This window comes from Dendrobates tinctorius, unplaced genomic scaffold, assembly GCF_039654945.1.
Source record: "Dendrobates tinctorius isolate UK_male_01 unplaced genomic scaffold, ASM3965494v1 ptg000016l, whole genome shotgun sequence".
Lineage (NCBI taxonomy): Eukaryota > Metazoa > Chordata > Amphibia > Anura > Dendrobatidae > Dendrobates > Dendrobates tinctorius.
In genome coordinates this window covers 16552762-16569979 of record NW_027361684.1, presented here as the reverse complement: position 1 = coordinate 16569979, position 17218 = coordinate 16552762, and the positions used below count along the sequence as shown (strand labels likewise).

The 17218-nt window shown below is 45.6% G+C and overlaps 1 protein-coding gene across 2 annotated transcripts in view; it reads left to right on the top strand.

Moving 5' to 3' along the window:
- Positions 1–17218, top strand: part of LOC141080359 (adenine phosphoribosyltransferase-like) — a 52504-nt gene that overhangs the window by 6229 nt on the left and 29057 nt on the right. For both annotated transcript variants that reach the window (XM_073565519.1, XM_073565517.1), the window contains exon 2: positions 14389–14534. In XM_073565519.1, the coding sequence (XP_073421620.1) occupies positions 14389–14534 (146 nt within the window). The remainder of the gene's footprint in view (positions 1–14388; positions 14535–17218) is intronic.

The following is a 17218-nucleotide window of genomic DNA, read 5'->3' as shown; positions in this document are numbered from 1 at the left end:
AACAGGTTGCAATTTGGTGCGCTCCGGCGGAGGCGTGGCAGGGGGCGGGACTTAGCTGCGGCCGTAATCGCAAATGTGAAACTAGCCTTACGCAGCAATTGTGCAGTAAGTGAGATCACCAGGACTCATCAGCTGATGAACTTCCTCTGTGCAGCTCAGTGCTACACAATGCAGGAGCGATTACATGCTCCTGTCAGTGTGTAGCGGGCTGCTAGGTAGAGCAGTTGCATTAGCTGATTTGACTGATGTGCAAGTGATCAGAATAGTCATGGGACAGTATGGATTACGAGGGATATGGTGGTTTATTATTTTTTGTCTTGCATCGGTGATTAGGCGTTAAGGTGAGTATTGTGTTTTTTTGTTTTGATTTTTACAGGGGACAAGGATTTCTCTCTCTCTATTTCTCTCTTTCCATATATACACTACTGTTCAAAAGTTTAGGGTCACTTAGAAATGTCCTTATTTTTTAAAGAATGTAGCTAGAAGGAATATAGAGCGCACACAGGGTCTTATCCGAGATAAAAGGAATATTTGTGAGGGATAATCAAATTCACTCACCTATTATGTTTGTGTGAGACACAACCACTGCACTTAGCATTGGCGGCTGCTGCAAGTCCCGATGTGATGATCCTTTGCAAGGTGAAGAGAATGGGGCATCAGACTGCGCTGCTCGCCTGTCAGGATGATGTACCAGAGGAGTCCAAGTGGATGTAATAGAAAATAGACTTTTTATTCAGTCACCATGACAGCACCACGAGAGAGGGGATCCGCCCTTCATGGACAGGAAACCTACAGACATAAAAAGGGCGGCCCTCTCTCCCGCCTCAGTTGGTTTCCTGTCCCTGACAGGGAAGCCTCTTCAGACATACCTGCAGAAGATCAAAGATGTTCCCAGGCCTGGCTGGTCGACTTAGGCAGCGGGAGGGCCCCTGCCTCGGCCTGTCCGGTGTCCTGGAGGCACCCACGGCAGGGGGACCGCTGGTGAGGTGGCAGCAGGATAAAGCACCCTCCAGGGGGAGGGGGTTGACTGTAAGGGGCCCATCGCCATATGTACCGGTGAGTTTACGCGCGGGGGGCCTTTTTCCTCCTCAGAGTCTGTGCCGGCTGGCGGCATCCGGGGCAGGAGCTCCTGTCTCTTGCGGGTGTTGGCAGCCGTGTGGGGCTCTTGCTGTGCGGTGGAAGTGGCGGTTGCAGTCTTGGCATCTGCCCACCGCCGTCGGGTCGCAGCCGGAGTGAAGTGACAGAAGGGGGCATCCCCTGATGGCGCGACCGGAGGCGCGGTCCGATGACGCGGCCGGGCATGCGCTGTGGGGGCTGCGGCGCCGGTCTCTTCCGGGTGGTATGATGCTGCACCGGGCCGGGTGGATGCCGGCGGGGGGATGCGGCCCGGTAAATGGGCGTCGTCTAGCGAGGGCGTGGTCTCGGTGGGGGGGAGGAGGCGTTCCCAGCGCACAGTACAGTACCGGGCAGGCCACCTGGATTCGCCTGCTGGCCCCATGCGGGGTGGGCACCATCGGGGGAGGCCGGCTATTAAAGGAGCTGCAATGGTGTCCAGGTGCTTTCAGGGCCACCGGCCGTTCTAGGCTGAGCGTGAGTGCCGCTAAGCAGCTTGAGGCTGGGCCGGGACCAGAATGGGAGACCAGGCCGCAGCTGGGATCATGCATTTAAAGCACCGCAGCACAGCAGCAGCAGCAGAAACAGCACTAGCATTCGCCGGAACACCCACAGCAGCTTCTCTCTGGGAAGCCCTATGGATCAGCTTCCCAACGGCGGTCTAGTGGCAGTAGCCGCCTTACAGGAGCTAAGTCCAGTCAGAGGTCTAAGTCCGGCAAGTCCTCAGGCCACAGAGATACATCATTGGCTGGGAAGGACCCCCGCAGATTAAGGTACCACTCACAGGCCGTGGGTAAGTGATCTCCGTAAAAGTTCTCTTGGCGATTTATTGTCTCCCCTTTGGTTCCGTAAAAACCAAACACAGGGAGTGTGCTGAGTGTTGGGTTCCACTCCCTGATGACCACGGGAAAAGGCTGTGCAGACCATGCATCCAGAACCTAGTAGCGGAAGAGACTCCAGATCTGACCACCACTCTGAGGGAGTTGGTCAGACGGGAGGTCAGGGGTACAGTTAAAGCCCTATCAGAGGAAAGACGGGTTAGAGATAGAACCCGATTTCAGATTCAGGGAGCGACTCAGGGGAATTAAAATCAGATTCATCACCTTCATCCTCGTCGTCTTCAGAGGCCAGAGGAGGTCGCTCATGCTTCCCGCGTGACCAGATAAATCGGTTCGTGAAAGCAGTGATCAGTACTATGGGGATTGAGGAGCCCCAGTCAGATCAATGCAGGATCTTATGTTTAAAGGACTAGACAGGAAGACTCGTAGATCCTAAGATTAAGGACAGATGGGTTCCTTAAGGGGACTCTGTAAAACTAGCGGCCAGATCGGCGACTCTGTCTAATGCTGCCCGCAGAGCCATATGGCTGAAGTGTTGGCCAGGAATATCCCTTGTGAAGGGGGACATCTATTTGGCTCAGTGCTAGACGAGTTATTGGAATAAGCGGGCGATAGCGAAGAACGGTTCCCTTACTTGGGAAGACCCCCATACAGGAGGGACGCTAATAGAAGGTGGTTCGAACAAAGAAGGTCGAACAGAGAGAGAACAAGATACGACAGCAGCAGGAGGAATGGTAGAGGATATATATTCAATTCTTCCCATGACCGCAGAAAGCCGCAATGACTGACGGACCAGGTCGGAGGCAGGCTTTTACACTTCTATTCGGAAAGGACAAATATATCAAATAGCCATTGGATTTGGAGTGTCATTAAGACAGGGCTAAGATTTCAGTTCCGGGAAACACCTAATAATAGAATCATAGAATCATAGAATCATAGAATCGTAGAGTTGGAAGGGACCTCCTGGGCCATCTGGTCCAACCCCCTGCTCAAAGCAGGATTCGCTAAATCATCCCAATTAGATGTCTGTCCAGCCTCTGTTTGAAGACTTCCATTGAAGGAGAACTCACCACTTCTCGTGGCAGCCTGTTCCACTCATTGATCACTCTAACTGTCAAAAAGTTTTTTCTAATATCTAATCTGTGTCTCCTCCCATTCAGCTTCATCCCATTGCTTCTAGTCTTTCCTTGTGCAAATGAGAATAAAGTTGATCCTTCTACAATGTGACAGCCCTTTAGATATTTGTAGACAGCTATTAAGTCTCCTCTCAGTCTTCTCTTTTGCAAACTAAACATTCCCAAATCCTGCAACCTTTCCTCATAAGACAGGGTTTGCAGACCGGTCACCATTCTGGTCGCTCTTTTCTGAACTTGCTCCAGTTTGTTGATGTCTTTTTTAAAATGTGGTGCCCAAAATTGGACACAATATTCCAGATGAGGTCTGACCAAAGAGGAGTAGAGGGAAATAATTACTTCACGTGATCTAGACTGTATGCTTCTGTTAATACATCCTAGAATTGCATTTGCCTTTTTTGCTGCTGCATCACACTGTTGACTCATATTCAGTCTGTGATCTATTAGTATACCCAAGTCTTTTTCACATGTGCTGTCACTTAGCCCTATTCCTCCCATTCTATATATGCTTTTTTCATTTTTATTGCCCAGATGTAGTACTTTGCATTTCTCCCTGTTAAAAACCATTCTGTTAGTTGCTGCCCACTTCTCCAGTTTATTTAAATCTTTTTGAATCCTCTCTCTCTCTTCTCTAGTATTAGCTATCCCTCCTAGCTTTGTGTCATCAGCAAATTTAATCAGTTTACCCTCAATTCCTTCATCTAAATCGTTGATAAAGATGTTGAACAATACAGGGCCCAGGACAGAGCCCTGTGGTACCCCACTTGAGACATTCTTCCAACTGGATGTGCAGCCATTTACGACCACTCTTTGGGTCCGATCACTAAGCCAGTTATGAATCCACCTAACAGTTGCCTTGTCCATTCCATACTTAGTCATTTTTTCAATAAGGATTGTATGAGAGACTTTGTCAAATGCTTTGCTGAAGTCAAGATATACTATATCTACAGCATTTCCTTGATCCACCCAATCAGTAATACCATCATAGAAGGAAATTAAATTAGTCTGACATGACTTATTAGTTACAAACCCATGCTGACTCTGTTTAATCACTTCATTCTTATCCAGGTATTGACATACATGTTGTTTAATAATTTGTTCAAAGATCTTTCCTGGTATAGAAGTCAGACTCACCGGCCTATAGTTGCCTGGGTCCACCTTCTTCCCCTTTTTGAAGATAGGAACAACATTTGCTCTTCTCCAGTCTTCTGGCACTTCTCCTGTTCTCCAAGAATTTTCAAAGATTATGGAGAGGGGTTCAAAAATTTCTTCTGCTATCTCCTTCAGTACTCTGGGGTGTAATTCATCTGGACCTGGAGACTTGAATACATTTAGGTTAGCTAAGTGTTTCCTCACTATCTTTCTGTTTATAGATATCCTGGATTCTTCTATTCCCTTAATAGGACAGTAAATAACAGTTGATGTTACATTTCCTTTCTGAGAGAAAACAGATGCAAAATAGGAATTTAAAAGTTCAGCCTTCTCAACATCCTGTCTTACCATTTCATCATTTTCATCCTGTAAAAATCCTATAGCATCTTTGACTTTTCTTTTACTTTTGACATATCCCCAAAATCCTTTATTATTGCTTTTGACATCTCTTGCAAGCCTCAATTCATTTTCAGCTTTAGATAATCTGATTTGTGCCTTGCAGGTTCTGCAGACAGCATTATATTCTTCTTTAGATATGCCTCCTTCTTTCCATTTTATAAACATTTTTTGCTTCCTTTTTAGCATGTGCTTAAGTTCTGTGTTCATCCATCCTGGTTTCCTTAAATGCTTCCTATTCTTCCCTCTTTTCGGAATTGTTAACAACTGTGCTTTGAGAATTTCATTTTTCAAGATTTCCCATCCTTCCTGGACATTTTTGTCTTTAAGGATATCCAGCCATTGGATCCCTCCAATTCTCTTTCTGAATCCCTTAAAATCTGCCTTTCTGAAATCTAACCTTGACGTCTGAGTCTTCACAGGTCTTCCGCCTCTAGTTATCCAAAATTCTAAAATAGCATGGTCGCTACCTCCTAGGGTCCCAGCCACTTTTACCTCCTCAACCATTTCCTTTAAATAGATTTATTTTGACTCCCGTTCGTTCTTCATCTACAGAACAACTGGCACTGGAGTCTGAGGTCCTTCAGCAGAAGGGAGTCCTGGTAAAAGTTCCAGAGGTACAAAGAGATAAGGGATTCTAATTCCCCCTCCTTTGGTCAAGAAGCCAGATGGCTCCTTCCTTACCATCATAAATCGTAAAGGCCTTAATAAATTTATTTTAATTCGCTCCTTCAAGATGGAGTCAATTATATCTGCCATAATGCTATTATTCAACGGATGTTTAATAGTGGTCTTAGACCTTAAAAACGCTTACTATCACGTCCCGATACACGCAGACCACCAGCAGTTTCTAAGAGTAGCAGTTTCATTAGGTGGTATAGTAAGCCATTTCCAATCCGGAGCACTTCCCTTCGGGGTTGCTGTGGCAACCCGAGTTTTTACTAAGATAATGGCAGAAGTTATGGCACATTTACACGAACAGGATATTCTTGTAATCCCTTATTTAGATGATCTGCTAATTGTGGGACACCAGGAATCACATTGCACCGCACAATTAGGAAAACTAATATCCAGCCTTCAGGAGTTGGGATGGATTCTAAATTTCAAATCATCACGGTTGCAGGCCTGGAAGTGCAGCAGTTCCTCGACCTTGTCCTAGATTCCAAGATATGAGAATGTAGGTTACCGGAGTCAAAAGTGGACAGTATTCCGCAACAAACACTCAGGGCAATACATAACCCTTCGGTCACTACTAGGCTCACTCACTTCACGTATACCGCAGTTCTCTGGGCCCAAGACCACACCAGAACCCTGCAGTGTGACGTGTTGCACAACACTTGTCGGCTAGAAGGTCACCTAGAGAGGAAATTTACATTATCCTACGAGTCAGTACAATCACTACGATGGTGGACACACATACCGTACCTGTAGAGGGGTTCCCTAGGTAAATCATATCTCCCAAGTCAAAACCACGGATGCTAGTCCCAGGAGCTGGGGGGCGCATATGGGGGATATGTGGGTCCGGGGGGTATGGACACGATCTGAGCAAGATTACTCATCTAATTTAAAAGAGCTATTAGCTGTGGAGCGGGCCCTAAGTAGTTTCCTTATGTCCCTACAGGGCCGACAGTCAGGCTTCTCTCAGACAATCAGATAGCTGAGGTTCATTTATTACCCCTTACATTCCTCTATATAAAGGGATACACAATATCACGGCCGATCTCCTAAGCCGCAGCAAGCACAAACAAGGAAAGTGGGTACTGAGCGGGGCCATATTCAAACAGATCGTGCACATGTGGGGGCCCCAGAAATAGACTTGTTGGCCAACTGAAAGAACAGACAACTACATCAGTTTAGTTCTTTGGATGCCAGAGAAAACCTGTACGCAGTGGACGCTCTCCTAGTCTCGTGGAACTTCGGCCTGGCCTACACCTTCCCCCCCACTGAATCTAATACTGACAGTGCTGGGGAAGATTCGAGAAGACAGGGCTCGCATAATCCTGATAGCCCCATTCTGGCCTGGGAGACCATGGTTTCCTTGGTGGAGGAAGAAGTCTGTGACTCGGCCATGGATTCTGCCGGAGCTCCCGGATATCCTCTCCCAGGGTCCAGTATTCCATCCGCGAGTGTCCAACCTACACCTAGCGGCTGGGAATTTGAAGGGGCACTACTGAGTGGGAAGGGCTTCTCTCAAGGGCTACTCAACGCCCTATTGAAAAGCAGAAAACCTTCCACAACAAATAATGTCAGAATTTGGGGAAAAAATTCTTGTCGACCTCGGGGCCGGAGGTTGGTCAGAAAATTCACATTTACCAGATAATGGAATTCCTACAGAAGGGGTTAGAGATGTGTCTAGCCACGAAGACGCTTAGAGTCCAGGTTTCGGCCCGAGGGGCACTATACAACTGTAACCTAGCGGGCAACTACTGGGTATCCAGATTCATAAAAGCAGCGGCTAGGTCTAGGCCCATCATTAAAAAGAAGCCAGTTTCATGGAATCTGAACTTGGTGCTATCAGCTTTAACAGTAGCCCAGTTTTGAGTCTATTGATTCTGTTCCCATTAGAATCCTATCCTTCAAAACTGCCTTGCTAGTTGTGCTAAGGTCTGCTAGGGGGGTTAGTGATCTGCAGGCTCTCTCTAGACTTCCCCCGTATACTCAGTTTAGGGAAGACAGAGTCGTACTAAAACCAGACCCCTTGTATCTGCCCAAGGTTGCTTCAAAGTTTCACAGATTACAAGAGAAAGTCTGTCTGCCGGAATCCTGTTAGCCAGTCAAAAAAAAAAAAAAAAGAGAGCTTCATTCCCTAGATGTAAGAAGGTGTCTCCTTAGTTATGTTTCGGCCACAGATCCATGGAAAAGGACATTTCCCTATTTGTATCCTTTCAGGCAGTTAGGAAAGGACTTAGTGTCCAAAAACACTTTAGCCAGATCGATTAGGGAGGCAATTTCTTGGCTTATACAACAGGTGGTGCGGAAATCCCGGAAGGTATAAGAGCTCCAAAAGAACAGAGACATTGGACTCCACTTGGGCCATGGCAACATCCTGGGCAGAAAGGTTGGAGGTATCCATTGAGGACATATGTAAGGCAGCTACGTGGTCCTCTCCATCCATGTTCTTTAACCACTATAGATTGGATTTAGGTGATTCCTCCGATCTCACGTTTGGGAGAAAGGTGCTTGAGGCAGCTGTCCCTCCCGAAGCGCTTTTCATTTCTGTAAATCTCTCGTGGTCCTGACATGGCGACTGAATAAATGCTTAGCTACTTACTGGTAGCGGTGTTTTTCAGGAGCCCATGACAGCACCTTTGCATTCCCTCCCTTTTTTCACTTATGGATTAGCACCTTTCTTTCGTGAGCTAGACCTTAGTCACGGGTGTGAAGAATATTTAGTTTGGATGTATATATATAAATTGCTACTAACCAGGGAGGTCCTCTCATCCTCTGTAATCCAACTGAGGTGGGAGAGAGGGCCGCCCTTTTATGTCTGTAGGTTTCCTGTCCCTGAAGGGCGGATCCCCTCTCTCGTGGTGCTGTCATGGGGTCCTGAGAGACAACGCTACCGGTAAGTACCTATGCATATTTCTACGTGTTTCGTGGTGATCACACCACTTCCTCAGGTCAGTCTATACACATACAGGGTCTGCTATTTATAGCAAGGAGGCAGATGGAGACGCCTCCTTTCAAAAAAAAATAAATAGGCCACACCCAATGGGCGGGGAATCAGACTTAAGCACATATATACTTCGTAAGCACAACCAACACAATAAACAATCATAAAATATAATGGAGTATATCATTTAAAAACATTATTCATATATTTAAAAATCTACATACAGAGAAATACAATAAAACACAATAAAAAAGTAGTTCAATAAATAAAACTTTGCAAGCTGGGGGAGTGCTTGAACCTATGGTGTTAACCTATAGCCATGGAAGGATTTGACTGGATAAAAAACTCTGGAAGAAGAAAAAAATATATAATAAAAATAAATAATAAAAAATAAAAAACAAGCAAAAACAAACAAACAAAAAATAAATAAAAGAATAAATAAAAAATAAAAAAATTTAAAAAAAAATAAAATATTTTTGAAAGAAAAGCACTGTTTTTTTTTCCAATGAAGCTAACATTAAATGATTCAGAAATGCACTCTATACATTGTTAATGTGGTAAATGACTATTCTAGCTGCAAACGTCTGGTTTGTAATGCAATATCTTCATAGGTGTATAGAGGCCCATTTCCAAGAACCATCACTCCAGTGTTCTTATGGTACTTTGTGTTTGCTAACTGTGTAAGAAGGCTAATATATGCTTAGAATACCCTTGAAAACCCTTGTGCAAGTATGTTAGCGCAGCTAAAAACAGTTTGGCTGATTAGAGAAGCTATAAACCTGACCTTCCTTTGAGCTAGTTGAGAATCTGGAGCATTACATTTGTTGGTTCCATTAAACTCTCAAAATGGCCAGAAAAAAAGAACTTTCATGTGAAACTCGACAGTCTATTCTTGTTCTTAGAAATTATGGCTATTCCAATGCAAGAAATTGCCAAAAAACTGAAGATTTCCTACAACGGTGTGTACTACTCCCGTCAGAGGAGAGCACAAACAGGCTCTAATCAGAGTAGAAAGAGAAGTGGGAGGCCCCGCTGCACAACTGAGCAACAAGACAAGTACATTAGAGTCTGCAGTTTGAGAAATCGACACCTCACAGGTCCTCAACTGGCAGCTTCATTAAATAGTACACGCAAAACGCCAATGTCAACGTCTACAGTGAAGAGGTGACTCCGGGATGTTGGCCTTCAGGACAGAGTGGCAAAGAAAAAGCCATATCTGAGACTTGCTAATAAAAGGAAAAGATTAATATGGGCAAAGGAACACAGACATTGTACAGAGGAAGATAGGAAAAAAGTGATATGAACAGACAAATCCAAGTTTGAGGTGTTTGGATCACACAGAAGAACATTTGTGAGACGCAGAACAACTGAAAAGATGCTGGAAGAGTGCCTGACGCCATCTGTCAAGCATGGTGGAGGTAATGTGATGGTCTAGGGTTGCTTTGGTGCTGGTAAAGAGGGAGATTTGTACAAGGTAAAAGGGATTTTGAATAAGGAAGGCTATCACTCCATTTTGCAACGCCATGTCATACCCTGTGGACAGCGCTTAATTGGAGCCAATTTCATCCTACAACAGGACAATGACCCAAAGCACACCTCCAAATATGCAAGAACTATTTAGAGAAGAAACAGGCAGCTGGTATACTATCTGTAATGGGGTGGCCAGCGCAATCACCAGATCTCAACCCCATCGAGCTGTTGTGGGAGTCGCTTGACCGTTTGGTACGCAAAAAGTGCCCATCAAGCCAAACCAACTTGTGGGAGGGGATGCTGGAAGCATGGGGTGAAATTTCTGCAGATTACCTCAGCAAATTAACTGCTAGAATGCCAAAGGTCTGCAATGCTGTAATTGCTGCAAAGGGAGCATTCTTTGACGAAAGCAAAGTTTGAAGAAGAAAATTATTATTTCAAATAAAAATCTTTTTTCGAACCTTGTCAATGTCTGGACTAGATTTTAAATTCATTTGGCAACTCATTTGATTAATAAAAGTATGAGTTTTCATGGTTAACACAAAATTGTCTGGGTGACCCCAAACCTTTGAATGGTAGTGTATATATACTGTATATTTTACTATTTTATATATATATATATATATATATATATATATATATATATATATATATATATATATATATAGACACACACACCAACTTACTAGCTCAATTAGTATTCCCTCATTGATCCCCATACGACCATACCAGGCCATAATGATTGATGTTTCATTGGACAAGATGTGCACTTTCCTCCACTCTACAAAAAATGGTGGAGTTTCTTCTTCCTCCTGGTGACATCACTTGCTTTTACCATCAATGCGTTTTTTTGAGCAAAAACGCAGAAAATCCACAAACATTTTTATACCTGCACTTTTGCTGCGTATTTGACTGACTCAGTTGAAGTCAGTGGGTGAAAAACGAGGCAAAAACGCACAAAGAATTGACATGCTGCGGATTTAAAAGCACAGCAAATCCTGAAAGGAAAATTACTGAGCATGTGCACAACACTTCAGGATTCTCATTGAATTTGCTGGCATAAGGATTCCCTATCATTTTTATGCCAATTCTACTCTGACAATATGCCGTAAAAACTCACCGTGTGTACACAGCCTTAGTGTGTTTGTACTGCACATATCAGCCCATGCTCAGTACAATCTTTGGTAAAGATAAAAATGCCTGAAAATGCTATTTTATGTCGGACTCTACTGATGGCAGAAAAAAACACTTGTTTTTTTGCTGACTGTGAATTTACAGACAATTGGCAATCTTGTCACAATGTCTGAACGCCAGAAGTCATTGCATTATTGATATCTATTTGATCAGTAATTGCTCACAATCCCAATCATACTAGAACTGCACATATTGCAGCAGATTTACTTATTTATTACAAATTTAGGCCTCAGTCCATTAAGGCTGTCATTAATGTTAATTTAAAAGAAGGAAGCGCTGGATTAAAATGCGTCAAACTCATTAAATATGTACATAAAACTTGATAAAGGTGACAAAAAACCAAGACTAAAAAGCACTCCAAAAATCGCAAAACTCTCTAAAAATAATAAATGACAACTTGCCCCCCTAAGTTGTTATTGTAATATACTGTATATTAGACAGGATTAGTAAATCTGCCCCATCCTTAGTGCCTTATATTAGAACATGTATTATTGAACATTTATCTAAGCTCCTAAAAAGTTTGTGCCCCCTCTCTGCCAGAAGGAAGACTAACTTGTTAAGGCCAGGTAGACAACAAATTTTAGCTAGTGGATGCGTCGTGGCATTCGTCTGAAGCCCTGAAAAAATGGGATTCAGACCATTTGCCGACGGGACTATAGATTTTAATGAAGCAGACAGAGTCACTTTGTCCTCTGACCTAATTTTTGACACTGTTCGCCTTTTTGAGTTTGGCACAAAACGCAGTTGACCACGTTTTTGTGCCAGCCTCAATAAGGCAGACACTGCCCAAAATGAGGTCAAAGCACAAATTAACTATGTCTGCTTCATTAAAGCACCACTCTGGCATTTTTTTTTTAAATTTCATTGTGGGAATGGTATCACTTATGTCTGTTCCTTGCGCCTAGTAATCTACTTACTAGCGCCGCCTTCTGATCATCCACTCAAGTCCTTTTCCACAATCTTGTGGCCACAGCTTCTGACTGGCCAGGAGTCCGCACTAATGGTCACAAGCTCTCACTGTAAGTCTATAATAGTGGCCATCGATTTGTCACGAACAGCACTTGCTCGCGACACCCATGCTTTTGATGCTATTGTAAAGGGGGACTCTGCTTCCCACACTTACTCATCCACTAACCCATCACAATAGGCTGACATAAGCTGAGCTAGTTCTCACAGCCACACCACACTTTTGCTGGCACGACTCGCCGTTTTCATAGGCCAGCGAGATGCCTGCACTGGCTCACATCCTATCACACACGCCAGCCCGCTTTCTTGATCAACTAATAGGCACTCTTCCTGCACTCTGGAATACACAGAGTAACACAACCAAGCTATTCTCACCCCTCAGAGGCGCACAAGACATCTTCTTCACTTCCGGACATGTGTGGAGCACCTCTGGAGTTAGGAAGCATACACCCTGCTTCAGAGGCGCACTGCACATATCCGCCAGTGAGGAAGACATCTTCACTAGTTTCGGACATGCATGGAGCACCTCTGGAGTCGGTAAGCATACTCCCTGTTTCAGAGGCGCACTGCGCATATCCACCAGTGAGGAAGACATCTTCACTTCTGGACATGTGTGGAGCACCTCTGGAGTCGGTAAGCATACTCCCTGCTTCAGAGGCGCACTGCGCATATCCGCCAGTGAGGAAGACATCTTCACTTCTGGACATGTGTGGAGCACCTCTGGATTCGGTAAGCATACTCTCTGCTTCAGAGGCGCACTGCGCATATCTGCCAGTGAGGAAGACATCTTCACTTCTGGACATGTGTGGAGCACCTCTGGAGTCGGTAAGCATACTCCCTGCTTCAGAGGCACACTGCGCATATCTGCCAGTGAGGAAGACATCTTCACTTCTGGACATGAGTGGAGCACCTCTGGAGTCGGTAAGCATACTCCCTGCTTCAGAGGCGCACTGCGCATATCCGCCAGTGAGGAAGACATCTTCACTTCTGGACATGTGTGGAGCACCTCTGGATTCGGTAAGCATACTCCCTGCTTCAGAGGCGCACTGCGCATATCTGCCAGTGAGGAAGACATCTTCACTTCTGGACATGTGTGGAGCACCTCTGGAGTCGGTAAGCATACTCCCTGCTTCAGAGGCGCACTGCGCATATCCGCCAGTGAGGAAGACATCTTCACTTCTGGACATGTGTGGAGCACCTCTGGATTCGGTAAGCATACTCCCTGCTTCAGAGGCGCACTGCGCATATCTGCCAGTGAGGAAGACATCTTCACTTCTGGACATGTGTGGAGCACCTCTGGAGTCGGTAAGCATACTCCCTGCTTCAGAGGCGCACTGCGCATATCTGCCAGTGAGGAAGACATCTTCACTTCTGGACATGTGTGGAGCACCTCTGGAGTCGGTAAGCATACTCCCTGCTTCAGAGGCGCACTGCGCATATCCGCCAGTGAGGAAGACATCTTCACTTCTGGACATGTGTGGAGCACCTCTGGAGTTGGTAAGCATACTCCCTGCTTCAGAGGCGCACTGCGCATATCCGCCAGTGCGGAAGACATCTTCACTTCTGGACATGTGTGGAGCACCTCTGGAGTCGGTAAGCATACACTCTGCTTCAGAGGCGCACTGCGCATATCCGCCAGTGTGGAAATCATCTTCTTCACTTCTGGACATGTCTGGAGCACCTCTGGAGTCGGGAAGAATACATCCTGCTTCAGAGGCACAATGATGTGGGCGAGGAAAGCCACGCACATGAGTGAGATTTGTATAGAGCTGGCAATGACGGCGACTTTTGCAAATCATTTAATCATGCCCACTGAGACGTGATAACATGCAGAGTGGGACAACAAGTCTGAGGAAAACGACACCCCATCGACTACTCAAAGACCTTATTAGCATAGGAAAAGCAAACTTTATAAAAACCTTTTTTCAAATATGTAATTATGTAATAATCACTATAAAGGGTTGACTAGGCAGGGTATTTAACTGTTTCTAACCTCTTTGTTTTAGATTTCACTGTAATTCACAGTAATTCTTCCAAGATTTTTGAAGTCAGTGTTATAGCTGTCGTACAATAGTAGACAGTAGTGATGAGCGAGTATGCTCGTTACTCGAGTTTTCCGAGCATGCTCGGGTGTTCTCCAAGTATTTTGGGCATGCTCAGAGATTTTGTTTGTGTCGCTGCAGCTTCATGATTTGTGGCTGCTAGACAGCCTGAATACATGTGGGGATTGCCTGTTTGTTAGGTTTGTTGTATTCAGGCTGTCTAGCAGCAGCAAATCATGCAGCTGCAGCGACACAAAACTAAATCTCCGAGCACGCCCAAAATACTTGGAGAACACCCAAGCATGCTCGGAAAACTTGAGTAACGAGCATACTCGCTCATTGCTAGTAGACAGATGATTTTAATGATATGGCTGATTGGCATACATATGATCTATATTTTATCCATAACAAAAGAATAAAAAATGTTTTAAGATCTGAATATCTTTTATATTTTTGCTTACAAATTAAAGGCTGCAACTCATCACTTGTCCACTTGGACCTTTACAAGAATCCAGAGAAGAAAATTCCAGGCTGGTATCTATCATTAATGGCTCCTAATGAAAAAGGGCCAGGCTATGCTTGGCTGGACCCATCAAGGCTCTACTGTCATCGGGAGGTTAGTTGCAACTCTCAATATTGATGCATTTTATAGCTTATATAGGAGGTATGGCTGAATATATATAACGCTATACAACAGTTTGTTTAAATTTGTCCACCAATCACATTTTCTTAAGCTGGCCATACACACGAGATAGCTGTCTGACAAATGTTCCTAAAGGCCCCGTCACACAGCGATGTCGCCAGCGAGATCGCTGATTTTGTGACGCCACAGCGATCTTGCCAGCGATATCGCTGTGTGTGACATGGATCAGCGACCGCCCCCCCCTGCTGGGTATCGTTGATCACGCTCCATCGTCCTGGGCTGTTTTTTGATCGTTGGTCTCCCACTGGCCAGCGCGCATCGCTGCGTGTGGCAGCGAGAAATCAGCGATCAGCGACTTTGTGAGCTGGTTTCCAATGTAAACAGCGGGTATCTAAGAGCCGCGCGGCTCTTAGATACCAGCTGTTTACATTAGAAACCAGTGTGCTCGCTGGTCCTGATTGCTGGAGGGGCTGTCTATGAGACAGCTCACCAGCGATCAGCCTAACGATGTCCCAGCGATCCCATCCACGTCGGATCGTTGGTGGGATAGCTGGGACATCGTTATGTGTAACGGGGCCTTTAGGGGGGAAACTAGGTTGAGTCTCCCATGCACATGAGCGATAAGGTTGGCTGAGCGTTCATGTTTTTCATGGAGAGAGAGAGAGGAAAAAGCTGCTGCCATACACCGTGTGCAGAATTATTAGGCAAGTTGTATTTGAGAGGATTCTTTTTATTATTGAATAACAACTATGTTCTTAATCAACCCAAAAGACTCATAGATATCAAAGCTTAATATTTTTGGAAGTTGGAGTGGGTTTTTTTTTTCGATTTGGCTATCTTAGGAGGATATCTGTTTGTGCAGGTCACTATTACAGTGCAGAATTATTAGGCAACTTAATAAAAACCCAATATATACCCATCTCACTTGTTTATTTTCACCAGGTAAACCAATATAACAACGCAAAATTTAGAAATAAACATTTCTGACATTCAAAAACAAAACAAAAAAAATCAGTGACCAATATAGCCACCTTTCTTCACGATGACACTCAAAAGCCTTCTATCCATAGATTCTGTCAGTTGCTTGATCTGTTCACGATCAACATTGCGTGCAGCAGCCACCACAGCCTCCCAGACACTGTTCCGAGAGGTGTAATGTTTTCACTCCCTGTAGATCTCACATTTTATGAGGGACCACAGGTTCTCTATGGGGTTCAGATCAGGTGAACAAGGGGGCCATATCATTATTTTTTCTTCTTTTAGACCTTTACTGGGCAGCCACGCTGTGGAGTATTTGGATGCATGTGATGGAGCATTGTCCTGCGTGAAAATCATGTTTTTCTTGAACGATACCGACTTCTTCCGGTACCACTACTTGAAAAAGGTGTCTTCCAGAAACTGGCAGTAGGTCTGGGAGTTGAGCTTCAGGGCCGCCATCAGGGCATTACTTCCCTGACTGGCGTATGGGGCCTGGTGTGCAGAGGGGGCCCTATCGGTCCCTGTCTCATCTGCTCACCGAGCCCCTACTGGCATGCTAAACCTGGCCCTTAGCGGCGCTGCGGCAGCTGAACGCTATTGACATGTGGGCCCGTCGACCCGCACGTCAATAGTTAACAGCAGCCAGCCAATCGCAGGCTGGCAGCTGACGTCAGCCGCAGCGCGCCCGTCGCCGGCGTCTGACGTCACGTTCAGTCGCCGGCGAGTGCGCGCTTCAGCAGCGTGGAGGGAGCGCGAGCATCGCCGCTGGAACGCGGCCAGATAAGAAAGAACTTTTATTTGAAAGCGGCGATCCGGGGGGCCTGGGGCAGAATGCTGGACATGATGGGGCAGATTGCTGGATATGATGGCAGAATGCTGGACATGATGGGGCAGATTGCTGGACATGATGGGGCAGATTGCTGGATATGATCGGGCAGAATGCTGGACATAATGGGGCAGATTGCTGGACATGATGGGGGCAGAATGCTGGACATGATGGGGGCAGAATGCTGGACATGATGGGGGCAGAATGCTGGACATGATGGGGGCAGATTGCTGGACATGATGGGGCAGATTGCTGGACATGATGGGGGCAGATTGTTGGACATGATGGGGGCAGATTGCTGGACATGATGGGGGCAGATTGCTGGACATGATGGGGCAGATTGCTGGACATGATGGAGGCAGAATGCTGGATATGATAGGGGCAGATTGCTGGACATGATGGGGGCAGATTGCTGGACATGATGGGGGCAGAATGCTGGACATGATGGGGGCAGAATGCTGGACATGATGGGGGCAGAATGCTGGACATGATGGGGCAGAATGCAGACATGGGGGCAGAATGCAAGACACGATGGGGGCAGAATGTGACAGTGAGACACAGGAGGGGGCAGAATGGACACGGGGCAGAATGTGACAGGCACTGGGGCAGAATGTGGCAGTAAGACACAGGAAGGGTGCAGGATCATGGGGCACGATGGATACGATGGAGACAGATGGGGAGATCATATGGGGCACAATGGATACTCATGAGGGCGGGATGGGAGAACATATGGCTGAAGCCAGGAATGAGATACACGGGAGCCAGGATGGGAAATATTATTACCATAGGGGCTAATTAAGGGATATTACTGCAGTGATGTCTTTATTTTATTTTTTGAGTATACTGTTTTAAA